The sequence below is a fragment of the Oxyura jamaicensis genome, chromosome 6, assembly GCF_011077185.1.
Source record: "Oxyura jamaicensis isolate SHBP4307 breed ruddy duck chromosome 6, BPBGC_Ojam_1.0, whole genome shotgun sequence".
NCBI classification, from domain to species: Eukaryota; Metazoa; Chordata; class Aves; order Anseriformes; family Anatidae; genus Oxyura; species Oxyura jamaicensis.
Window position 1 is genome coordinate 26,416,289 of NC_048898.1, and position 25,940 is coordinate 26,442,228.

Below are 25,940 nucleotides of genomic sequence, written 5' to 3' on the forward strand. Positions count from 1 at the left end.
TGTCCCTAAATATCCGACCCTAATTTTAGGCATCAAAATACAAGTACTTTTATCAGTAATAAGGACTTTCAAAAAGAGAGGCTTAGTAAAATTGAAATACACAGTTTAAAGAAATGTCTTGTTTTATAATTTTGCACTAAAAGGATTCAAAAGCCTTCTAAAATTTAGCTCCAATGACCTGTTTCAACAGAGTTCTAAAGAAATACGTACAAATACTTTGGAAATTAAAGGCCATGCCAGTACTCATCAGACAGTCTTTTAAATGCATGGGCGTAATGAACTCCATTGAATTAAATCACAAAAGCATCAGACACCTTATGTCATAACAAGCCACCTCTTATACGCAACCTGGTCTTTAGCTAGGACAAAATTAACTCAGTCAACGCTTGAGATGAAGCACAGGTAGAAAGAACAGATTTTAGAAAATTATAGGCAATCTGCATTGTTCTAATGACTGTGCTTATGCAGAAGGTCTGCTGTATATGAAAGGTTGGATGTTAGAGACAACGCTGTACTGTTTTATAACGGCACCTTATCAACATGGATAAAATTACCTCTAGATTAAAAGGAAGAACTTATTTGTTATAGAATTCCTAAATTAGATATGGACCTCCTCTGAATATCAGAACAAGAAATGAACTCCAAGGCTTATCCTTTGTGTTAAGCAAAGGTGAACAGAAGAGGTCCAAGGCACAACACATGAAGAACTGTAACAGGAATATTAGCAATTCCAATGTATTTATTCCTCTGCCATCACTAGCAAGGTATCTTAAAAAAAATCATTGCTAGCTCTCTTGTTCAGCTAAATTAATCAAATAAAAAGATTTGATAAATCAAATCTTCATGTCTACCTATACTATAAATGGAAATTGGTTGATTCAACAAATTACAGCACTGCGATAACACCTACAAGCATTCCAAACGGTCTTTAAACTTTCCTCATCTAAATATTACACGTCAGATATTGCTCCCTTTGAACATTAGCTCTTTCCTCTTTTATTAGTCCATAGATCCAAAGTCTAAAGTCACTAAGACAGATTTGCTGCTCCTTTTTTTTTTTTTTTTTTTTTTTCCTCCACTTCCAGTTTGAATGGTCAATAACCAAAGTCTCTGTTCATGAATTGTCATGACTGGTTCTCCTGCCCATATTTTACCCTGGCAGTAAGGGAGGTTAAATGCAGGAATTCTGGGGGGATAAATGTATAGGTAGAGCCAAACTATGAAAACTGCTGAACAAATTAATTTGAAGCTTCAGTTCTTGGATTATGTCTCAAGATTGAATTTGGAAGTCCAAAGAAGTTGAGGCCAAGCTCTGCGTGGACAAAACAAACTTGGGTTGAGCTTCATAAGGTCATCAGAACGTCAGCTTTAGTAGGTGCTTCTCATTTTCATCAAGAGTTAAATACCATGAAATCCTCACTGATTGCTGCCAGCTGGATCTGAGCTCTTCTGTATCCATACTGTTTGCCCATCTTGCCCGCTGTTTGAGCAGCCTCCATTATATTATTAACCTTTAAAGAAAGAAAAGGCCTGATAATTTAATCTGTCCACAGAATTTCATTACATCCTTGCTGTCACAGACATGCGGCTAGGCAGGATGTGTGCTGGATGGTCTCCGGAGTTAACATGCAATACCCAGCATTTACAGCTTTTGAGATAGGAATGGCTTTACTTTGATGGAGAGAGAACTGCAGAGACAGCTTCCGTTATTTTTCATCTATGATACTCATCAGATGGAATAAAAGTGATCAATACCAAATAGTTTTTGTGTCAGAGCTCAGAAGAACTAATCTTTTTTGGGGAAAAAATCTAATCCCAAATAGACTAATGTAAAATCCTCAGTCTGCAAGTCAAGATATAAATCCGATGCTTCCATTTCCTGCATAATGATTTGCGCCAATTCATACTTCTGCAGATTTCATTAACATCTACAGTTATCTTAAAAGTATGATTGGTCTGGCTTTGAAACTATTGGAAGTTCTGGGGACATGCCATTGATTTTCAACAGAAAAAAAATACAAAATAAAAAATCAGTTAGATACTTCAATTTCATAGAGCAGCAATACCAGAAAATAAAACAAGGGTGCAGCTGCTCTTGGGCACCACAGAGCCACTGTAAATATACAGACAGGAGCAGTCTCATTAACTCATCCAAACAGTTTAATTAAACATCCATCCCTTTTATTCAGAAGCATTAACCCAGTAAGAATGACATAAAATCCTGGCACCAAACTTTACTACTGTCGTGGCCATTATTTAGGCTAAAGGGTTAGAGTTTGTTTCATGTTTATCACTCGACAGCCTATTGCGTTTGAGTAGATTTCACAAGACCAATAAAGAAAAGGCTTCTTATATGTTACCTAGAAGAGTGATTAAACTCCAGCTTTGGGTGGTAATGACCTTTAACTCCACTCTTTACAGCTTGGACTGGTTGCACAACCTCAGCAAGAATCGCTTTTAATCAGCATTCAGGGATACCCCACGGTTATATGTTCACTGGCAGGCAAGGGAAACATGCCCAAAAATCCCACTGTCAGTAACGAAGATGGAAGTGAGCGGGAAGACACACCCCTTGCAATTTCTTGTTCCCTTTTGATGAATGCTCATCATTCAAGTGTCAAGTCTGTACAAAGGGTAAACGCTTAAATGGTTTGTGTGATATTTGAGAGGGGAGTTAAGGTGACTGGTCGTACTTCACATAAGCACAGAAAATGGATCTAATCAGAAAAAAGAAACGAGCTTTCTGTCAGCTATAAAAACTAGCTAAAGAAAATCCGGACTATCACATGCTTAAAAACCACACTAAATGCAGATGCTTCTGTCAAAAATTTATAATTCTGAATATTTTATATCATACCCCGCTCAGAGATTTCCAATTAAATTGGAATATCATTTTTTCAAGAAATTTTGAACCTGACACGGTTCATATGATCTTAGCTAGTTTACAGAGAATTTTTCATGTCATTTGTCTTCTATTTTCTCCAAAATTTAGTCCTGAGGAAAAAGATTACCAATGTTTTTATGAACTGGAAGTTGAATGATTTATCCCAGTCTCCTGGAAAACGGCTTTTGTTAATTCTGACTAGTTTTCCCTTGAGCCCCTCCTTTTCAAAACTGGGACATAGGTGATGTTTCCACAGCCTTTTTAGTCTCTCTTATGTCACTGGTTGTGTGTTTTAGTTACTGAGATCACCAACTACGGCATCACTCATTCAGAAACAACAAGGAACACAGATAACGTACACAGACAAGCCTGCATTACAGAACGTAACCCCATGGGTCTTCTGGGGCTTGTGAACCTGTTTTCTCACACCTGCTTTCAAAACAAACTGAAAAAGGTTCACCACCATTATCAATTCAGCAAGACTTTTGCTCTAGTGCCCAACCTGCGCAACTCAGAGATGAGACACTGACCACTCAGAGTTGCTTAGGACTCCCAGCTCTCTTCTTAGCAGTAAACTAATCAATAGTCTTCACTCATCAGGAAGCAACTTTAGAGGTGAAAGGTGTACAATTTACATTAATTTGTTGTTCTAAAGAGGTAAAAAGCCATGTACTTTACATACCAGGGAGAAACAGTGGAGAAGAAAATGTCGTTACCATTTAACACATACAAGTTAGCCTAGGTAATTTGCTTTGTCTCAAGTCTCCTTGCTACTCTTCTACCACATGTCTGAGATAAAAACGTATCTAGAGACAAATCCACAGCTGATGTCAATAATTCTAGCTCTTCTGAGGCAGTGAGGCAACACCCACTTACAAAAAAAAAAAAAAAAAAAAGTAGTTGGGAGGAATCTAGTGCATACCTCATACCTGCATTAAATTGACGGCTTTGTTTCCCACATGCAAGGTGCTCCTCAGACCAGGGCCAAGAGACTTGCACACTGGTAGCAAACAAACTCTCTACACCAAGTTTGGAACCGCCCCACTCATTCTTTCATCCTCCCCAAACCGACACTTTCTAAAACTTAGAGGAGATTACAGATCAGAAGGTCTAGGATGATGGTTACTGCTGCCATAGGTACTTCCAGTTTTACTAATCTGTGCTGATAGAGGCAGATTCCCAATCAAATATACTTAAGATTATAAGTGAAAAGCATTAATATTGTAGAATTCAAATATTAAATCGAAGCCAATTTACAGCACCAGTCAAACCCAGCCTGAATCAACAAAAGCTTCATGATTTTGACCCGTCCAAACAGTATGAAATGTGCAGTAAGAACTTTCATTTTATCTTTGTGAATTGGATCCTGAGGAGCAAAGTTCTTCCAGAGCTCACACCCACAACCTTCAGAAGTGAAGCAAAGGAGCTCCACCTCACAGCTGGGTCCCAGTACGTCACTGCACAGCCAAGCCTGTTCTCAATCAGCATTGAGCACAGCAGCAGGTACTCCCACTCTATAGAAGGAGGGAAACAAATAAATCCTGCTTGAAACAATGCAAATTGGTGATGGAACAGGTTTTGTCTGCTCTTGCCAGTCCAGCACACACCTTCAAGGGAAAGATGTATAATGGTAAGATGACCAATCCCCTATATATCCTAACTGCACTTAGAGCTCCTGCCATAAAGGAATGTGCTCCTTCATAGACCCCTTAAGCTGCAAAGAAAACCTATTCCTCAGCAGTCAGACATGCTTAAGGAGAGGAAAATATAGGAATATGTTTGCAAGCTCTAAGTGCAATTAAGAGGTACCTCATCTCAGTGAAACGATGCTTATTTGGTGTCCCATGCACACTCAGAATAAATAGAGCCCTGCTGAAAATCCCAGTGTGCAGCTTTTGCAGGGCTGGGGTTCACTTTCACAGTGCGCTGCTCTCTTCTGAAGCTGTTGCGCAAGAGTTGTATGTTTAACATTTCTAACCAGCCAAAATTGCTCTTTATATTTGATCAAGAATAATTTTTACCTTTGAACCTGTTGCAACGCAGGTTCAAGGGTTACCTGGGTGCAGTATCGCCTGTTTATTAAAGCCACACGCCGATGATTCGGGGCTCAGTCCTGCCGCAGGAGCCGGGGAAGCATCAGCCCTCGAGCTCCCACTTGGAGTTGTAAAGCAGAGAAGTGAAGCAGCTGTGCCAGCCTCCCCATCCCGGGTAGACAGAAGGTAAGCAAATCCCTCCTGGTCTGAGCCAGGCTTTCCAAAGCACTAGGCTTCCTGCTCCTGCACAGGAGTACTGCAAGGGGGACAACAGCCCAAATTTGCAGTGATGTATGTGCTGGGTGCTGTTAAAGGTGACAACCGAGTAGCTGGCTGCTCAAGGAGAGGGTCTGGGCTCACAGAGGCATATAAAGAAATCACGGCCAGAGGAAGTGCCTGAGTGAGAGCAACCACCTCAGTGTTCCCTGTTGATATAGCCTGGCTGGAATGGGAAACCTGACTGCTGGCCAGGCTGAAGCCATTTTCTTATCAGCATGCTGGTTTTGTCTGTTTAAAGATCCAGTGCATGGGGTGCTAGTGCCAGCTCCCATTCAGGTTCCTCGTGAAAACAGAGATCCGCAAAAGGAGCTGTCATTTGGTTCTGCAGCACCAGAGGCAGGCTTTGAAATGTTGTCAGTAAAAAACTGGATTGTTTACACACACAAGGGTATCAGCAAACCTTAGTACAATAGGAGCTTAATCCCTAACTAAAAACACAGAAGCCAGCTACAATAATTTTTTAGTAAATAAATAAAAGCACAATCTTCAGAGCTATAGAGATGGAGCCTTCTTCAAGTTTCTGCTTGTGCATGGAGCTGCAGCTGTAACCAAGGAAAGGACAGCAGAAAGAAAGGGTAACCAGAAACCAAGCTGCAAGTAAGCTGGCTAAATGTGTGCTCCTCTTCTAAGTCCCAGCCCATCATCCTGCTCATGCTGCATTCTCTGAGGAACCCACTTATGCTCTGAGATCACTTATGTCCCTGTACAGTTCGTTTTACAAAAGCCAGAAGGCTGTCCTCAAAGAAAAAAAAAAAATAGCAGGTCACTACAGAATTATTAATTGTATAGCTTTCAGAAAACAAACAGGAATTGAAAACCCCTTCGGATAGAGTAAGCCCATCCTTCCCACAGACTCACAAAATCTTGAAGTGACAACAGAGAGAACTATGCACTGAGCTAGCGCTTCTCCTTCATTTATTTACAACCGATTCTATTTGCTCTAGATAGATGGGATATTTGGGCATCTTTGGATGGCTAATGCTTGTGTTGTGCATGACCTTAGCATTTGTTATAAAAGCTCACCTTACCGCTCCTTTTGTGTCAGTGGCAATAGGAAGGAAACAAACTCTCTATATACATTCTCTACTGTGCTGATCTTAACTTACTAGTAGGTATGAAAGACGCAGGTATACATTTTATATCCATGTACAAAAAGAAACAAAGGTTGGGTTATTCATGACTCTGCTCTGCTTTATCTTTTGACAAAGAATTACTGGCAACAAAAAGATTTGTGCCTTCTTTAAAAAGCCGGGGTTTATTCAGATCAAATAATAACCCTCAACATTTTTGTGTTATTTCTTATGCATACTGGGGAAAGAGAATCAGCTCTATTTTAATTTATGAGTGTTAAAAAGTATAAATCATTAAGGAAAAGCTATCCTTCACATGGATTTTGTGAAGTTCTCTTGCCTGCCTGTGCATCTGACTGAGACGTACAGCATTGCCACCCAACAGCCAATCACACACAGACAGGGCAGATTCACTACTTTTCCTCCCCCCAAAAATAACAGCCTGAGGTCAGATATCTGAAGGGAGAAATCCTCAGAGAACTCACAGAAGTTGTTAATGCAGCTGGCTGGGCTGGGAGCCTGTCTTTCCCTTCCATTCTGTGTAAGAGGCATTGCCTTTCTCTAAGCATAATTGAACCACAATTGGTACTATTAGAGCTCAAAGTCACAACTTCACTTAAATGCCACAGGAGCAGCTCTGGGTAGGCAAAGGAGCTTTGTGCAGTACAAGCTATTTCTTTTTCACATTCATCCAAAGCTCATGACAAAATCAGTGATTTAACCCTCAGCTTCCCTACAGGTGTGCCTTGTTGAATAATGCCAAAATTGCAGAGTAAGCTAGCTTTACTTCAATAACACAAAGCTTGCAGCAGCAATGAAGACATAATAGCAATTAGCAGAAACTTAAGTTTTAGCAAGCCAAGGTCCAGGACAAGTAGAACTCTTTATGCAAGTACAAGCTGTGTAACTTCTTAGCTTTATTTTAATTTATTCTGGCTAGGTAAATTATTCTGAAGTCATACAGCATAGAAAAGCTTCCAGGTGGGCAAACTGTTAAGCAGGAAAACATTTCCAAAATCTGAGGTCAAGACACTAAAGAAGCAATTTAGGTGAAGCTACTGCCTTCCTACCTCTCTAAGCTTGCTACAGCAGAAAGCAATTTAGAATGGACTAGGCAGCTTTTTTTTTTTTTTTTTTTGGCGGGCCGCCCCCAGGAATCAGCAGAAACCTTGATGCAGCCTACCAATGAGTATGTTAGAGCAGTAGATAAGAAATACTATACTCAAACTATTTTGTTAGCACTGCAGGCTGCAAAGCTCTGCTCACCTTAAAGTACAGCACAGTTATAGGGAGATAATCCCTGGTATTGAAAGTGCAGCTTTATACATAGAGAAAAAAACAAGCAAATGGATTATAAATGGTAAATTACAAATATAAATCCAAAAGATCTCAGAATACTTCTCATCTCCTTCAGAAACGTTTAAATTTCAACCTCCTTGCTTCACCAAATAATAAAAAAAGAAAAACTTCCTCTGTAGTTTTTTTCTAACCACTGAGGTTCCTCCCTTTCATAACTTCTGCTCCCAGCATGCTTTTCTGCTTGCTGATTTATTTAAACTGGGGAGAGGGAACTAGCCGTAGTTTTAACACGATTACTATCTAATTGGTTTTGGTTTGCTATTATGCCCGTAAGGCTCCCTGTATTTAAGGAAAAGAGGTTGGCTTCCTGCCTTGTCTACAGCATGGTATGTGCTTTTGATTGCTGCTTCTCTCCTCTGTAGTTGCTCTGAGGCACTGTTAGGACAGGTAATAAAGTTCCACTTTTGTTTTATTGCTAATGGCCCTGCTGATGGTTATTCACTTCAGTTTTAGTACAAACCATGTGCAAATGTAGTGCTTAGCTATGAGGTTCAAGATAACGCGGTTATCAGGAGCCTGCTAGGAAAGCTCTGGTAGCATGCCATCAGATGCTAATCTTGAACTTAGTTAAATTCAGATATACGCTTGCTCTTTGCTCTTGGTAATACGACTGCTGTAATATGTTGTGATAAAAGACATCCATACTTAAAATTTCTCAATGCTGCCTGTTCTTTGTGTGGCTATGTAAGCTGTTAACTGATCATTTTCTAGTTTTCTGGGGGGCTCTCTATGGATTTCTAAGTTGAGCTCTAGTTTTAGGTGTTTCAGCTGTTCTGTTTTTCTGTGAGACCAATATACTTCCTGAATAGGTAGCTTTCAAGGAGAAAACCTGATATAAATTACCCCTGAAAGCTTGGCTTCAGCAGCTATCTGACAAAGCCCTAGCACTAAGCAGTGTCATGGTGTCACTGTGCTCCTGATGGAGGGGCGGTAATATAAGCGAAGTTCTTTATAAAAACGTTCTTTCTATTTTAGAATACTGAGAGCTTGAGTTCAATAGAGGAAGACCCAGAAATAGTCTGTAACATCTAGTCTGAAACCACAAGTGCTGTACTTCCTGAAAGTAAACTACAGAGGCCCTGTGCTTTCCCATGGCAGAGCGCTTCTCAGGCAAGATCAAAGGACACTTGAACTGTTTGGCCGTAGCTCTTGTAAGAAGTACTCTGAAAGCAAAGTGCATCTCAGGCTTAATGCAAGTTACTGTGGGTTTTGCTTTAGATATAAATCCGTCTGCCTCTAAACACGGTTCTGAGAAAAGCCATTGCAGCTAGCTCTGGGATCTTACTTCTCTTTACATAACTGAGTTTGTGAAGTGAGCTGTCTCCAGAGCCCCAAATCTCCCAGGTGATGTGGTTTGTGCGTGGCTCTGTTCAGCAGTTGCTGTTGAGATCTTGCACTTTAGCTTCCCTCTGGATGCTAAACCCTGCAGAACACCAGCTTTCCTTGCTGCAGCTGGAGGAAGATGGGACATAATGCTTCTAAGTATGAACTGGAACATGGCTCACATCTGCAGGAGACAGGCAAGAGCTGCACTATGAGTAAGCAAATGCAAAGGGTGAGCTAATGGTGGTTAGTTAACAAACTAGGGTAGGACCAACTACACTGGGGCTGCTACTTACTCCTGCTCAGAGTCAGTATGTTACACTACAATAAAATCTCACAGGCAGTGCTTGACCCATGCCTGTGAAATGGTGCAAGTATGAGAGACTTGCTGTCTGTAAAGAACTGCTGTGAGATAGGTAAGTTTCTTTCTTCAAACCTCTGTGCTTGAAACCACGGAGCTCAGTTACTTTCCGATGATTGCTGACTTGCAGAGAATAGAGAACAACTTTAATGCATTCCTCTAACTAATGAAGGAATCATGCTGGAGATTATGGGGGGGGGGGGGGGACACTAGAAATGAGAACACGCAGTCCTGAACTTCAGGCTGTAGCTGGAATCACTGTAATCTCTTTTGATAAAAAGGGGGTGGTGGAGGGGAGCCTAAGCCTTTGCACTCCTGATCCTGGTGCACCTTATCCCTGACCATTGATCAGGTCAGACAACCTAAGTACACTTTAACCATCTAGCATCTTATTGCACAAGAGGACTAACAGAGGTGGCTTGAGACATCCTGTGCATTTCCCATCTTTCTGGTCACAGGGGGCTAAGTCCCTCAAAACCCTGGGGTTTTAAGCACTCCAGCCTCTCTGCATGCTTAAGAAAGCCCTTAATGCTCACTCACCCTACAGTCAAAATGCCCTGGCACTGTTGCATGTTGCACCAAGCTGAGTTTTCACTCAGCCCATATAGATCAGGTATCATCTATGTAAAAGGTACCCGACTTGTGTGTTAAACTCAGGTTGTGGTTACTCTGTGGCACATATCAAGGATGGAGTGCATGGACAGAAGACTCAATAAAAAAAAGTTCCTGTCCTCTCTGCTGGCTCTTCTGCTTTCAGGGCAGATGGATTAAGTGGCATTTGAAGGATGCCAGAGGTGGTTAATTAGCAGTGCCTTGGATTTCACAGGTATTTACAGTAAGCTCCAGGAATAGCAGACAACTGGCTTAGATCTGGAAGTTGAGATAAATTTACTTATGGTTTCTTGTCACAGCCTGAATAACACACCCTGTGTACTTTGACAGTAGGGGCTAAAGCCAACTAAGCAAACACAGTTGGAAAGTAAAAGCAAAACACTGTAATAAGTAAAGGGAATTTAAAATAGCCTTTCAGGTAAGAAAAGCATATTTTTCATGTAATGTAAACAAGATCTAGGTATTTGTACTTTTGACACAACAATAACTTCTGTGGTTTTAAAGGATGTTAGGTTTTGCCTCTTGCATATACAGACATATTCAGTATTGTAAGTGGGCTAGAGATGATGCTTACTAGAAAAAAATAATTAGAAGCAAGTGAACACATGATACTTTCCAGGTTTTGGACATGAGCTTGTCATAGGATGTTTCTTTAAATTTAAAATTGTTTTGGTTGGGCTTGTAACTAGTCAAGAATAATTTTCAGTTATAGGAATCCTGGTTAGGTCACACTGGGGTAAGACTACTGCCTGCTTTCTCTTCTCTATGGAAGAGACTTGTGGAATCAATTCAACCTGAAGGCAAAAGCTTTGCTGCATTCAATCACCTTCAGGCTTCTCTCACACTTGATCAGGTGTTATCCCTAGACTTCTCTGCGCTCTCTGCTCTGAGCATCATTATCTTTCAGAGCTCAATGGTCAGCTTGTGCCAAGACATCTAGGAAGATTGCCTTGCATGTGAGCCAGCAAGATGAGAATGCCATGACTGAAAGCTTTTAGTGCCCTACCTACTGCTGCATGGAGCATTTGGGGTTAGGAATCCTTACCACAGCAAGGTTAGACAAGTGTCTTCTATTAATTTTCTGTCAAATAAGGCTATTTAAGAGACAGTAGTTCTTTGTGACAACTGCACCAATCTGCCTGATTAGGCTAATTAACACTGCTAATCAGTTACAGAAAAGAACTGTGCTACAGATATGATGAACAGTTCTCCTTATTACCTCTAGCATGATATTCTAAAGGCAACCAATCCTTCCTGGTTTCTAGGAAATAGTCCTTAAACTGCTATTAAAATGAGCACGAGAACACAACTCAGCCATTAACCCTGGTACAGCTACGCAGGCATGTGCTCCCTTCAGCTGCCTGCACATAGCTCCCTTCTCTTACTGCTCGCTGGGAGAATTTTACATCCAGGGAGGAGTCATATAAAACACATTGAGTGAAAACTTCTTTTGACCCATCTGGGGATGGAAAAAAGACTGCAGAAACTGATTGCTATGAATGAAAATCCAGGGTAACCGGACATGAGCACTCTGGTATCCCTCTAACAGGATGGGAGGATAGGTGTGCTGAGCTCTAGATTTGCCATCTTCCCACAGGCTAAGCTTCTGACATACAAGTGGTTCAAATGTGATTTGCTCTGCCATATGGATATAGCAATGGGCTCTGAGTTAAAAGGAGACCTGGTTTTAGGAGACTTGGAGACTTTTTTTTTTTTCTCTCCCCAGAGTCAGTTGATAAAAGCCAAAGGAAGGGTAGGAAGGGTATGGGGATGGGCAGTATTCTGTACTGAGGAAAAATAGGTTGACATTTCCTAGGTGTGGTATGTCCAGTGACGAGAGGTGTCATTCAATGCTGTCATAAGGCAGTAGCTCAGGCTGTTCTTGATGTAGCCCAATTTTTTGGGTGGCAGTTCTCTCAATGCATGAGATCTAGGTCAGGGATTTGAAGGGCACATTGTAACTGAAAATGAGTAGGTCTAGGGAGTTGATACTTGTCAGATACATGGGTGATGTGCTTTTGGCAGCTTGGACTTGACAAGGCTCCACATTACCTGTTCTTATCCAGATGGTGAGCATGCAAAACATCATACTTTTCTCTCACCAGAGAACATATTAGGGTTGCCAATTAACATAGCCACTGGAAACTGAGAAGTATAAACCCATAAACCTCATGTGGGTGATCTAACTCTGATCAGTCTGGGTGCAGAGACCCAAATTCTGACTTTGGGACCTGGCTGAATTTACTGTTTGAAAAATAACTTCATCTTTCTCAAGTTATTCTAATTAAAGGGTACCTGGAGCCCATTGTTCCAGAATACTTGGTATTATTCTTGTACAAGGAGTCACTTAGTTGCTAGTTGACATATCTACTGATTGGGTCCCCTCAATTGTGCATGAAGGAATTTGAAAGGGTGGGGTTACTGACCTTGCAAAGCATGACATGTCATGTCCTGCATACTTGTTTAGATATTAGCGAAGATAAATTAGTGAGATCTGAGTTCATTTTGAATAAATGCAGTCACCTGTGCTAGATCTGCCTTGGCTATTCAATCTGAAAAATACCAGAGCATTTTGGAAATTAAAATACTTCTTCCTAAGAGAGGAGAAGGAACTAAATGTCTCTTTGCATCTCTTGTGAGGAAATCCTGTATTCTCAGTTTTTGCTTCCCTTCTTGCAGGAAGATACTGCAAGATGCAAGCAGCAAAACTGCTTCTGTATCTCCCAGCCAGACTTCCGATGCACACGGTGACTTCCAGGTCACCATTTCTTTGTGCAAAATTATCTTTCAGAGTTTTGACTCGAGCTGTATCTTATGCTGAGGACACTGCCAGCATCAGAAGCACTTTCCTGGTATAGACTCAGATCTCCAGTAGGAGCAGCTGATCATGAGGACATTGCTTTTCCTGCAGACTGTTACAAGTTCATTACATCTGCGTAAGCTTCAGCAATACCTGCTCCTGTTGGACTCTAGCTGTCTTGAGGTGTTTTCTTCCACTGTTCACATCTCTGAACTATATGCGTTATAATTTTATATATACTTGAGAAATTATATACTGGCAGATTTTTACTCTTGAACAGGAAAAAAAAAATGTCATCTGTTCCTTGCTTGACATCATTGGACTTCAGCTTTTTGTGGAGGTGGATGCAGAATGGATTAAGATTTATGGGGACAGGTGACTTTAGATCTCTTAAGAGGCTTAAAGCATTGCATAAGTATGCCTTATTGTACCAGGAGTCTTTAGGGGCAAACAGCTGAAACAATCTGTAGTATTGCTTAACGAACTACTTAAGTAACCCTGGCTTACAGGTAGTGAGTGCTTCTAACGTATACCTACTAAACCTCCTGTGTGTTTCAGGTTCAACTCCGACTGCACTGATCCAGCACAATGATCTGGATACTTCAAGTCTTGTTCTCACCGCTCCCAACACCGGCATTGATAACTCTTATTGTATTTGGGGTTGTCATCTCCCTGTGGGTGATAAGCAGGCCAAAACCTGTTTTTCCTCCTGTTGACTTGAACAAGCAGTCGATAGGAATTGAGGTAATGCTTATTCTGCGTTTGGGGATGGAGCATTTTGAGAAGCTTGCCCTGAATACCAATTCATTTTGACTCTTGGCATCTGTGGGAACTCTCTTGTCTGAGATACAAAACCTGCTGTACAGCTCAGCAGTGTTGTGGGGAGAAGGGAAGTGTTAAGACAACAGGAGTAAGAAACTGCAGCTCTTGCCAACAGGGTTAGGTGTGCTTCATACCCTTGGCTGTCACTGACTTTTTTGTATGTACTATAAATGATTTGCATCTGTTTTGAGGTTGATGCTAGACTGAGACGTAGGACTTCATGTAACCATGTAAGTGGTAGCGCTTGATTTTAGTCAAGGTCTCTCCAATAACCTACAATTGAATATTAGTCTAGGCCATATACAAAATTCCTCTGCATGTGACTAGTGACTGAAAAATCAAAACCAGGAAGGAAAATGAGACTTCCCTGACAATCCAATGGCATTGAAATGCTTTAAAGGGGATGGCTGGCAGACTGGCTGAGGAACAAATGGCATTGCATCTGTTCTGAACTGGATTCATAACTGTGCTTGCTCTGTTCCTAGGGAGGAGCCAGAAGAGCTGCAATCTTGACAGATAATAACCTGATTTCTTATTACTTTGAAGATGCTAAAACCTTGTACGAAGTTTTCCAGAGAGGACTGCATGCTTCTGGTAAGCTTTGCAGATGCCAGTTAGTACTTACACATCACAAGTAAAAAAAAAAAGAAAATGGTTCCAAGCTTTTTTGCATCATTTCTTGTCTGTAGTAACAGTTAAGGTTTCCTAGACTTCTGTGGGGTGGAGTGACAAGTGACCATATTTCCCCCCCTCGATTTGGAAGCAGTAGCAGTTGGTAGATTGGGCAAGAGCAAACATTGGGAGCTTAAGGTAACAGAGTCCTGTGAAGACTTAGCAATACCAAGTGTTTGGGGGGGGAAGAGGGTGTGTGCAAATAAAACTCTGTTTTGTCCTATGAAGTGGGTGAGTTTTTTTCAGTGTAAGATTACTGCCTGCTCATAAGAATGAGTCTGTCTGTATGACTTCAGGGGTCCCAGACATGAAAATGTGATAGATCTCAAATTATTTCAAACTCAGCTGAGTTGTGAAATGGGAAAATATCACTAGATCCTGGAAGTATTGCTTATAAAGATGAAGCCATCAGTCTTAGAATCCTTGTTTGTGCAATGTACTTAACTGTGGACACTGCACACTTCCATGCCTCACACAGTTAGGTAGATGTCTGAAAATACTTCCCACTTACCAATGTTGCACTGAAGTGTGATGCAGCTTCAGTATTGAGCTCTACAGCTGCTTTTCTGAACTGTTCCATTAGGAAACGGCAGCTGTTTAGGCTACAGAAAACCCAACCAACCTTATCAGTGGCTGACGTACAAACAGGTGAGTGTTGTACATCATGGATGACTTAATTTGGGGTGCTGTTTTGTAGCACTAAAACAGGAGGAAACTTTCTTACAGGTTTTGGATAGAGCTGAATACCTGGGATCAGGGCTTCTGCAGAAAGGATGTACACCATCATCAGACCAATTTATTGGCATTTTTGCTCAGAATAGGCCAGAGGTAAGTGACAAATTGAATGTTATTTACCAGAATATTCTGACATCTTGGGGAGAAGAGGGTCTGTTCAGCTTGCTATTTAAATAGTTTGAGGTCACGTGAGGAACAACCACAACTGGCTTTTCCCCTCCTAGTTCCCTTACTACCCACTGGGCACATACTATGCTGGGCATGTTATACAAAAGATAATGATCTTGAACCCTTGATACTGTAAGAACCTCATAGACATGCTCCTTACACAAACACCACTATTAACGTGTGCATGAGCTAGTCAAGCTATATGAAGTCACTAGGTAATCCTGTCTTGTGAGCTACTATTTTTCTCTAGCTCTGTTTTCTCTCTTCAGTGGATCATTTCAGAGTATGCCTGCTACACTTACTCAATGGTTGCTGTTCCACTCTATGACACTCTGGGGCCAGAGGCTATTGTATATATTGTCAACAGAGGTAAATATTGACTTCAACTACTTCATAGTAATGATTTCTATAGGAAAATTTATTTTGAGAAGTTTAAAGTGCAAAGGAATTTGATGCAAAAAATTAGAGTAGCTTTAACCTATAGTTTTATAGAAAGTGCTTCTGTAAAGTTGCTTTGCAGGATAAGAGATTCAATGCTTAGAAGAAGGCAGTGGGTTTGGATGTCTCCTAGTGTCTTGGGGGCAAGTCCAGTGACAACCTGTTAGATTCTGTGGACCATGCTGCAATCAGAGGGGTCAACAACTGTTAGCTCTTTGAGGTTTGGCAATCTTGAACTCCCACACTGTTTGCCAAACAGACAATGCAGACAGATTTGCATGCAAATTAAGACTAGATGCGTGTCTCTGATTTAAATAGTTCTAGGAGACGAAGAGCAGAGGAGGGAAGGAGTAGAGATAAGCCTAAATCTATCTGTTTAGTTCTACAGAATGAACAGCTAGCATGCCATCATGAAAGAAACTGGAGAGGGAGCTTGAATGCATCTTCAAAATTTCTTTCCCTCGTCTGGGGGTGATTGAGGGCAAGAAGGAAATAAAAATCAACTGCTGTCACAACTATGTAGGATCCAACCTATAAACAGGATTTGCCAAACAAAAGCACTTCAACAATCATGGTGGTGAATCTTGCCAACAGTAGTTGAATCTTGCCTTAGTAGTACACAGCTGTGAGTTACTAGGTTAATGGGGAACCAGCATGTTCAGACAAATCCAATTCCTCTGCTGTCTTACTGGTAAATGATTTTGTAATTGAATAAAGCTTTCTTGCACTTACAGGGAAGTAGAGGCATTAACTCAAATTATAGCTACCTCTTTCAAACAGGCCTAAATTCCTTAGATTTAAGGAAAATTGTTTGAAGTTAACCATCAGTGAGCTTTTAGGGCAATACCAAAAGAATAAATACTTGTCTTGCCTAAGACTGAAGATATTTGTCCTTGATTCTTCAGTGTAAAGGCTTCACATTGAGTAAAACTGAGATTCTAGCTATAAAGTCAGTTGGCCCTAGTAGGAAAGAACTTTCTTAGCACTGTCAAGCCAGCCAACGAATCCATGTGAACCAAATGCAAATGGCTTTGGAGCATAACCAATATTACATTCTAAGTATATGTTCTACAGAGGTGTCACTCACTGGTGTCCCATGTCCTCAGAACAGACCTGTGATTTCTTTTCTGTAGCTGACATAAGCGTAGTGATTTGTGACAAGCCGGAGAAAGCACAGATCTTGCTAGAAAACTGTGAACAAGGAAAGACCCCATGTATGAAGACTATAATTCTTATGGATCTCTTCGATAAAGAGCTCAAGGACAGAGCAGCTAAAGTGGGAGTTGAAATTCTAGCACTACAGGAGGTTGAGGTAGGTGACTAAAGACTTCTTGATCTTGCAGAGGAATCCCTTACTAACTAGAGAACTGCACCTTCTCTGGCAACAATGACACTTTAATATAAGAATCATCCAGTCGTCACACCTGTATCAGAGATCTTAATGAGCAGTCATTTTGAAACTTGATATATTTAGCCAAGTAGACTTGCAGAGTTCAAACGATTGACTAGAGTTGTGCTCATATGCTGTGGACGCTACACATGAACCTGAAGACTTCCTTAGCATTCTCATGGTACAGTTGTAACAGGATTTACCAGGCTTCTATGCTGCCAGTTGATTCTAAATAAAACTTTAAGTGTAAATTACTGGCTGTTTTGACACCCCAATACTAGGCTTAATTTCCAGATCCGAGGTGTAAATGTGGAGTGTAAGAGATGTGGCCCATATTAAAAAAAAAAAAAAAAAAAATGAACTACCTCTATTCAGGACTTCCAAATCCCTTAAGCAGCTATACTCACTTTCTACACATTCATGCTTTTCATGGTTTCAGGAGTCAGCTTTTCCAAGTTACAAGTACTAAATGCATGAAGACCAACTTCTCTCACTGAATGAGATAATTTCAAGAGTCCAACTATAACATTACATTTGAAACCCAATTACCTATTCATTTGCTATTGCTGCACTTCTTTCTGTTGCAATTGTTAAGCTGCATTTTCTCTATTACAGGAGCTGGGAAGAAACAACATCAGAAAACCAAATGTAAGTATTTCTGTGGAATAGTTCTAAACTTGTGAAACTAGTCTCCGAAAAGACCTCTTGCCATGCTGCTAGGAAAGGAGGCTGGCAGGATTTTTTGTATATCTTGTCTTGATGTTTCCAAACAACTCCTAGTTCTGTCACCTTCAGGAAGTGTATGTAAATACTGATAACTAACATAATAATCCTTACACTGTTGACCTAATGTGGCTTTTTCCCTCTAGCCTCCTAAGCCTGAAGATCTTTGCATTGTATGTTTTACTAGTGGTACAACAGGTAAGAGAATGCATATTGTTGCTTCCATATTAAAACAATTGCTGTACTAAAAACACTAACTTTCCAGTGCAAAAAAGGGAAATACTAACAACATAAAAGAATAAGTTAGAACCAGCTCCAAGCCACTACTGAGGACACTCAGTATATCGGGACATTGTCACTACAAGTCAAGTGCACAAAGACAAAGCTTCTTAGAGCTGGGTGAGGGGAGACTAACCAAATATATGTTGTCCTACCTTGTGAAAAATACAGGGTCTTAGGGCCATAGCTGAAAGTGCTCAAGATGAGATGTATTTATGATCTCCTAAAATAATGCAAGCTATGACTGAGCCTATTACCAAGGCAGCTCAAAGTGACTGAGCCAAAGAAGACATAGGGAACTGACTGCAGCAGCAGTCACTCACAGTTGACTTTGTTTGATCTCTCCAAAGGTAACCCTAAAGGAGCCATGCTGACACATGAGAATGTTGTTGCAAATGCTGCTGCCTTCCTTAGAAGCATAGAGGTAAGCTACAGTTAACGGTGATCTCTAGGCTATGTGACTGAGTGGTGAAAATGACTTTACTGTGGGCATCTTCTGCAAACAACTCATTCCCTGTAGGCACTATCCCTTGTTTCCATGGGATAATGGTATGGTAAATAACTTGGTTTGACTTTGAATAAGAACTACTTAGAAGTTATTCTAGAATGAGTCAGACCTACATGCCAAGTGTACTAAACTACCATATTGCAAGTTCTGCTGAAATGTGAAACTAATCCTGATCCAGTGTCCTGTCTCAAACTTGACTGAGTCAGTTACAGCTGCAAGTTTTGAAGAGATGGTGGATGAGCCTAAATTGCTTCAGTCTCTTTAAAAGCATGTATTTCAAAGTACTCAAATTGATCCAAACTTACTCACTTTCTACTCAAGCAGGCATAGAGAGTGCTGACATACTTGTTTCTTTCTCCTGTAGAACACAGTTGAATGTATGCCTTCAGATATCAGCATATCCTATCTCCCCTTGGCTCACATGTTTGAGAGAGTTGTACAGGTAAGTAGACTGTGTGCATGCTACTAAGGTTCCATAGAAGACATAGGATGTATAAACTAATTGACTGTAACACCTGGTAGAAGCCATACCTAAATGGCTAAGCCCACCTACCTAAGGTAAACCTTTAAACAGGCTAAATAATGCCTAGTTACTTCTCCAACATATGGCTACCAACTTCCTGTAAGGAAGCTTTGTTCTTCAGTCCAGCTTCACTGAATCTGTGACAGCAATCTGCAAATCTGCAGGATAAATTAGTGACATCAAGCCATTAGTCATCTATAAATCAAATTATAGCAAAAACTGCTGGCTCTTATATTTCCTCAAAGTCTATTTACACATCAACAACACTATGCTTGAGTATTGGAAATCATGCTGCTTTCCACAGAAAATTATTATGGCTAACAAAGCTATGAATTATCCTTGACTGACATTTGGTTGATTTTCAGACTGTGGTCTACAGCTGTGGAGCAAAAGTAGGCTTCTTCCAAGGAGACATCAAATTGCTGACCGATGACATGAAAACCTTGAAGCCAACACTATTTCCAGTTGTACCAAGACTACTCAATAGAATATATGACAAGGTATGTGAGCAATTTTTAGCTAAATTGTCTTAACGTTCATGTATCTAAGCAAGTATGCACATTCAAATTGAAGTTGAATGCATCATAATATCATGAGGTTAATTAGTCCTTAGCAGAAGGAATTCTTTAAAATCCTTTCCCAGAAGATGGAAGATCCCTGAGACCTGGACTATAAGAACAGTGTATGCGGTCATGGCTGAGATAGGTCTGTTGCTGTTCTGAGGCAAAGATCTTGCTCACTTTCCGTATGAAAGTCAAGCAAGTGCAAAGCTAGAAGGATCGCTAGCCCTCAGAGTTGTAACTGATGTATGACTGCAGCGACACAAAACATTATTGCCCCTTGGTTCATCTCCTAGATCATGGCAGTAGTGAAGACAAGTCCTAGAACACCAAAGTCATGCATGGTGTCTCCTAATAAAGAACTGGAGGTACAGATGTGAGTTGAAACCTGAGGGTCTGATACTCTTCCTTACAGATACAAAGTGGTGCAAATACCCCAGTGAAAAAAATAATGTTAAATATTGCTATGACTGTGAAGATGGCTGAAGTAAAACAAGGCATAATGAGAAATGACAGCATTTTGGATTGGATAATCTTCAAAAAAGTTCAGGTAAGCTCTTACACTTGTAAGTACCTCAAGCAATGTAATGCTAAGAGTTTGATCTGATGGCTTCTAATTCACTTGTAGGAGACAATGGGTGGAAGAGTGCGTATAATGGTAACGGGTGCAGCCCCTATATCTCCTTCTGTCCTGACATTTCTCAGAGCAGCACTGGGCTGTCAGGTAAGCTGATTCTTTTTACTGAATGCCTATTTGATGGTCACTTGGGTGTAATCAGTGATGCAGCTGTGGTCTAGCTCAGCTTGTTCCTGGACGCACTGCTGTCACGGTCTTCAGTATTTACAGGCTGCTTGATGAGGCTTAACTGCAACAGAACAACATTTTGCAGAGCTAATTGACATCAAACTACAGTACTGGGAAACCTCCTGTATGTCCTGGGAGGAAGAATAGAGCAGCAGAAATAGAAACATGCAGTTGCCTCTGAGTTTTGTGGCTTATCTTGATAGTCAGCAAGCTCCTACTGCGGTACATCTGAGAACAGAGTACAGAGAATGAGGTAACCAAAGCAAGGTTTGGATAGCTGAACTTGAAGAGCATCCATTCACACCAGTAAGACCAGGAAATTTGAAATAGGATAATACTGTCTTGGTTTCCTCCTTAAGAGGAGATCTGTGCATGGGCATAGTGGAAACCGTGAGGTCTTTTACACCAAGGGCTTGTGTTCAAAGGATGTTTATGCTTTCTCACACAGATCTTTGAAGCGTATGGCCAGACTGAATGTTCAGCTGGATGCACTTTCTCAATGCCTGGAGACTGGACAACAGGTGTGGTAGCTGAGACTTGGAAACTCTTGCACAACTGTCAATAGAAAGTGGCACTCAAGCTATTAGTTAAATGACAGACAAATTCTGAGTGCTTAACCTCAAAATGATTCTTGGTAGCAAGTCACCTGTATGGTTAACAGGATACCAAAATATTCAGCTCAAATAAGTGAGCATCTCTTGTGTAATATGACCTAGCTCAGCCTATCTGCTATCCCATGGTGCAGGAGTGTCCGTACAGAGCTGAGCAAACTGACGAGAACTTCCCAAATGGCTTTAAGAAAACTAATTTTAGCTTGCAAATAATTTGTTTACCTCAGAGAATTGATTATAATGCCAGATAGGAATATTTTCCTGAAAGGCGACACTAACTTGGAGTTTTAAGTTTCATCTTAGGAGGGGTGTTTTTAGTACTGAGCATTCTAAATTCAAGCTTAGTTCACCATCCTCCTGCACCATAACTCCAGATCATAATGAGGATGAAATGAAAATAAACACCAGGGTTAGTGGGGGAGTTCTGTGGAGGCAAGGGTGGCACATGGTTGGTAGGATTGATTAGACCAATAAATGGCTCTAAACATTGAGACTTAACTGCTACTTATCCTGCATTAAGTGTCTGAAAAATGATTTATAATAAATAATGTTCTTGAACTTTTGGTATCAAACAGTACTGTTTCTTACTAAAGTAGCGAATAGACCCATTAGGTATCTACTATCACTAAAGTCATATGTAGGGGGACCTAGTCTTTCTAGTTTTATATTAAATAGGTCCAACTCCTAGCAGAATCAATAAGTCGACTATCTCTTTTTTTTTTTTTTTTCCTTAGGCCATGTTGGACCTCCTCTGGCTTGTAACATCATAAAATTAGATGATGTGGAAGAAATGAACTACTACTCTTCCAATAATGAAGGCGAGGTAGGTACAATCTCCTGTGTGTATCAGGAAATACTGAAACATAAGGCTTGTGACTAACAATATTCTGTGCCTGCTGTAGGTCTGCATTAAAGGACCAAATGTGTTCAAGGGTTATCTGAAAGACCCTGAGAAGACAGCAGAAGCAATTGACAAAGATGGCTGGCTTCACACTGGAGATATAGGGAAATGGATGCCCGTGAGTAATTGCTTAATACAAACCATCCCCTGGATGTGAATTCCATATTAGTTTACAACATAATGCAAAGCTGCAGAAATAAATTCTAGGATAGAAGCTTACAAAATATTTTGTTAAATTGTTCGCCATGTAACTCCAGGCAAAGGCCAGTCAGGTTATAAGATCTTGCATAGCGCCTGCTAAGTGCAGTAGTTAAGAATATGAATCTTCTACAATGAAGACAAAGTCTCTTATCTTTGTCACAGGAGAACACAGGAACTGTCTAATCATGTCTGCAGTTATTGGAGAAATTGGACAATGTGCCCTTTTAGAGAGCAAAAACTAGTTCCAGATTATCATGTGCCTTTCATTTAAAAAACAAACCATTATCTTCTGCTGCCTATAAAAGGGAGACAGGCACTTGAAACTAATGGCTTCCACCTTTAACTTCTAGAATGGAACACTGAAGATCATCGATAGGAAGAAGAATATATTTAAACTTGCACAAGGAGAATACATTGCTCCAGAGAAGATAGAAAATGTCTATGTCAGAAGTGCTCCTGTAGCCCAAGTCTTTGTACATGGGGAAAGTTTGAGGGTAAGTGATATTACAAGTGAGCATCCTGCAAGATTCCTCCCACAATGAGTTCTGGAATATCAGGACACAAACTTTAACATATACTACAGCACTTGAACAAGACCTGTTCTCAAGGGCACGTTTATAGGCATATCCTCTCTACAGCCTTCCCTCTTGACACCAAAGAAAAGGAGATCTTGGTATCAAGTTGCAAGTTGGGTAAAGGTTAATTATGTACTTGTATGGAGTTAGTATGTCAGGTGAGTTCTGTACAGTGTCTCCACTGCTTTGCCATAAAGGTGTCAGTTGCTGGAGTGGTTAGCACATAACAGACGTGCTGCATGAGCACTTGGACTGCTGCTGTCAGAACTCAGATAAGTGGCTTCAAAGTCCGTGTAGCTGCTTTCCAAATTCTGCAGATTGGGATGTAGATGGGACTTAGTACAGAGGTATTCTTGACTATCAAGTTCTCACGTAGACAATCCAAGTAACTCGAAATGCTTTGTCTTGGTATAATCATGACTCCTCCTACTTGTTTTCAGTCTTGTCTAATAGGTATAGTGGTTCCTGATCATGAGACACTTCCAGAATTTGCAGCAAAACTGGGAATAAAGGGTTCCTATGAAGATATCTGCAAAAACCCAGTGAGTGGTCTTACCTTCTTAGTGGGTTATAGGTAGATTTTTAATTCTGAAGTCCAATCTTGCATTGCTTTGACTTCATTTTTTACCCACCTTTTTGTAACTTAAATTGGCTTAATACTGGGTGACTGCGTGACTTTCAGTGACTATCATTGTTTCTCTTCCAATGAGATGATAGGCATGACCTTGTAGTGGTCATGTCACCATATGTCACCATGTTTCTTAACATGAGAAATGCTGAATGCTGAAATATATACATGTATTCTTGCCATCTCAGTTCTTATTGACTGGGCAGTGGTTGTGGTCCTGAGCCAATTACAGTATGGCAGCTTTACCCACATTGCTTCTGCTGTCTCTTCTAGGCAGTGAAGAAAGCTATTTTAGAAGATATGGTCAGACTGGGGAAACAGGCTGGTCTTAAATCCTTTGAACAAGTGAGTACTTCCAAATCCTGCTTGTCCCATGTACCTGTATTGCTAATACAATGGCTGGGAAGTCTGTTCCTGCTGTAAAACTGATTGCAGTAGGCAGGGAAGCATTACCTGGTTACCTGTCTTTTGACTGAGAGGCAGGTAGGTGTACAGGGCAACCATTGCAATTGCTATGGAATGGAGTGGAGGTTCCCCATCGGCTGCAGGAGCTGTACTGTAGTTCCAGCCTATCTTTCTCTGTCAGAAGGAGTTTGATTTGCACCAAAGAAACAGTTTAGTTACTAGAGACTGAGTTCTTGGACTAAGCTCAAGGAAGCTGGGGAGAACTGTTGTTTGTCCTCTAAGTAACTCTGTGTCATGTGCTAAATTATTTTCTTTTAATAGGTTAAAGACCTTTACATCCACACAGAGCTGTTCTCTGTAGAAAATGGACTCTTGACACCAACACTGAAGGCAAAGAGAGCAGAACTTGTTAAACTCTTCCAGCAGCAGATTGAGGCCCTCTATTCAAATATGCAGGAATAAGTGGCTAATTTAAATTAAACTGAATGGAGTATCCAAACAAATCTGTAACACTACATGACTTATGGAGAACACAAGCATGAGTGGAGGGGAGCAAGGAGAACTTAAATATATTTGTTTCTGGCATCCTGGGAAAAAGGACTTTCAGATGAAGATGGCTACTCCATGACTGGTGACTGGCAGTATAGAATCTCACGGGACTGTGCATCAGATGTCTAGACAAAGCCAGAACTTCCCTCTTCCTTGGGCTGTGAATGAAGCACACAAATACTGAAGAGCCTCAACCTTTTCCAAGTATGCAATTTCTACTGTTGTAAAAAGAGAATATAATTTTCTTGCTCCGAGTATGAACTCCATTCTGAACCTGTGGCTCGATCTGCAATCAGACTGAACTTTCGTGCAGTTGTGTTGTAGGTTCGGGGGCGAGGTAGTTCAAAGATAAAATGTGGGAAGATAACACTTCAGTTTCCACTCAGGATGATATAACCTTCTCAACACACCTGTCTCAATTTAAGCTGTCACAATATAAATAGGGGCTTAACATCTGTTCAGCAACTACAAAATGAACTTCCTGCTCCTAGCCTTGGACTGCATACTGTATGTTGTTTTTAATGAGTGATTAGTTGGGCATAAACTGGTTTATGAAATGCATGTGTGTAAAGCAAACATGTTTCAAGCTTTACTATGGGAGACACTGGATCGTTTGTTTGTTTTGCACATGTTCTCAAATGCAATGGCAATTATAAAGCCAATACACTTATGAACTTACGAGCCTAGTAACTCAAACTCTTAAGTGTCCTTCTTAAGGATATAAAATGCAATAAATTGTGACTACAAACTCAGACCAAAGCCTGTGGTTTTTTTTTTGTTTTTTTTTTCTTCTCTGCTGCAACCAGGCATCCACCTGTAGACTTATTGCTGCTTGGTTATGGATAGTTTTCTTCAGAGGCTGTGCTGTAGCTGTCTGTAACCTCATTTCCTGTGCTGTCAGGGCCTAGCTGCAGTTCAAGCCATGAGGCAATAAGCTAGCGTGAAACAAGATATTGCTCCTCTAATCAGCTTTGCTCTTCTTATAGTACGACAATATATGTCAAAGTCTGCCGCATAGTCATTCCTCTTACTCAGCTTGTCCCATGGAAAATTAAAAGTGATGTCTTATTTTAGGGCAAAAAAATGATTAGGTTCTTTAGGAAAACTATTTAGGCAAAAGAGTGCTGTCCTCCTCAATCTTTAGAAAGGGTTACAGCGCTCTGAAGAGAGAGTTAAGCCAAGTTGCTGACAATTTTTACCTGTTCCTGTAATAGTTTGAATTGGCATGTGTTTGTTTCTGTTAAAGGCAATGCAGCTCTAAGAAGGATGTAAGATAGGAGAGGAGTATATGTAGCTTTACTATATCAACTCCCCTTGTCGGTGACAGATTCTTACAGCCAGTGGCCATTTATCTTTTTATGTAATGTTCATGGTCAGACACTCCAAACTGAAACCAACCAGTTGGTCAGGAAATATTCAGCCCTTGCTGTGAGGCATCTCTAGCTTTAACTAGCTAAGAACAACCTGCTTCTGTTTGAGAAGTCTAAACCCAGTTCTGTTTCAGGTCTAGGTCCAAAGACCTTCATGCCTTTAGGTAATTTAGGTAACTATCACTTATTTTATAATTAACTGAGATACTTTGTTTTATCAACAAGTGAAATTATTCTACCACGACCTGTTTGGAAGTTGTAACCTGGCACTCCAAGGTGGGCCTTTTGAGTAGAATTATACAGGTATCCATCACCATGCTTCAATCAGTTTACAGGGATCTCTTCTTTTTGTAGTG

General features: G+C 40.6%; 1 protein-coding gene and 1 long non-coding RNA gene across 3 annotated transcripts in view; one reads left to right on the forward strand and one right to left on the reverse strand.

The window, feature by feature from the left end:
- Positions 1-3,682, reverse strand: part of LOC118168798 — a 32,685-nt gene extending 29,003 nt beyond the window's left edge. The window contains exon 1 of the long non-coding RNA XR_004751802.1: positions 3,567-3,682. This is a non-coding gene — a long non-coding RNA (uncharacterized LOC118168798). The remainder of the gene's footprint in view (positions 1-3,566) is intronic.
- Positions 3,683-4,947: 1,265 nt separating this feature from the next.
- On the forward strand, positions 4,948-24,968 carry ACSL5 (acyl-CoA synthetase long chain family member 5). 2 transcript variants are annotated; one of them, XM_035330454.1, is made up of 22 exons: positions 4,966-5,103; positions 10,067-10,135; positions 13,280-13,465; positions 14,029-14,137; positions 14,799-14,863; positions 14,942-15,043; positions 15,388-15,487; positions 16,690-16,868; positions 17,562-17,594; positions 17,816-17,867; positions 18,299-18,372; positions 18,821-18,898; positions 19,345-19,479; positions 19,955-20,089; positions 20,168-20,263; positions 20,793-20,865; positions 21,690-21,778; positions 21,858-21,974; positions 22,408-22,551; positions 23,073-23,174; positions 23,534-23,605; positions 23,987-24,968. In XM_035330454.1, the coding sequence occupies exons 3-22, from the start codon at positions 13,310-13,312 to the stop codon at positions 24,125-24,127; spliced, it is 2,052 nt and encodes a 683-aa protein (XP_035186345.1). In that variant the 5' UTR covers positions 4,966-5,103; positions 10,067-10,135; positions 13,280-13,309; the 3' UTR covers positions 24,128-24,968. The 2 variants fall into 2 exon arrangements, with proteins under 2 accessions (XP_035186344.1, XP_035186345.1); XM_035330453.1 differs by lacking the exon at positions 10,067-10,135 and having other exon boundaries at positions 4,948-5,103.
- Positions 24,969-25,940: the final 972 nt, after the last annotated feature.

Excerpts from the sequence above, each read along its gene's own strand:
- ACSL5 (XM_035330453.1), top strand. The coding sequence starts at position 13,310 with ATGATCTGGATACTTCAAGTCTTGTTCTCACCGCTCCCAACACCGGCA. Across the intron at positions 15,044-15,387 it reads TTGCTCAGAATAGGCCAGAG|TGGATCATTTCAGAGTATGC; the intron begins GTAAGTGACAAA and ends TTCTCTCTTCAG. Across the intron at positions 21,975-22,407 it reads ATATAGGGAAATGGATGCCC|AATGGAACACTGAAGATCAT; the intron begins GTGAGTAATTGC and ends TTTAACTTCTAG.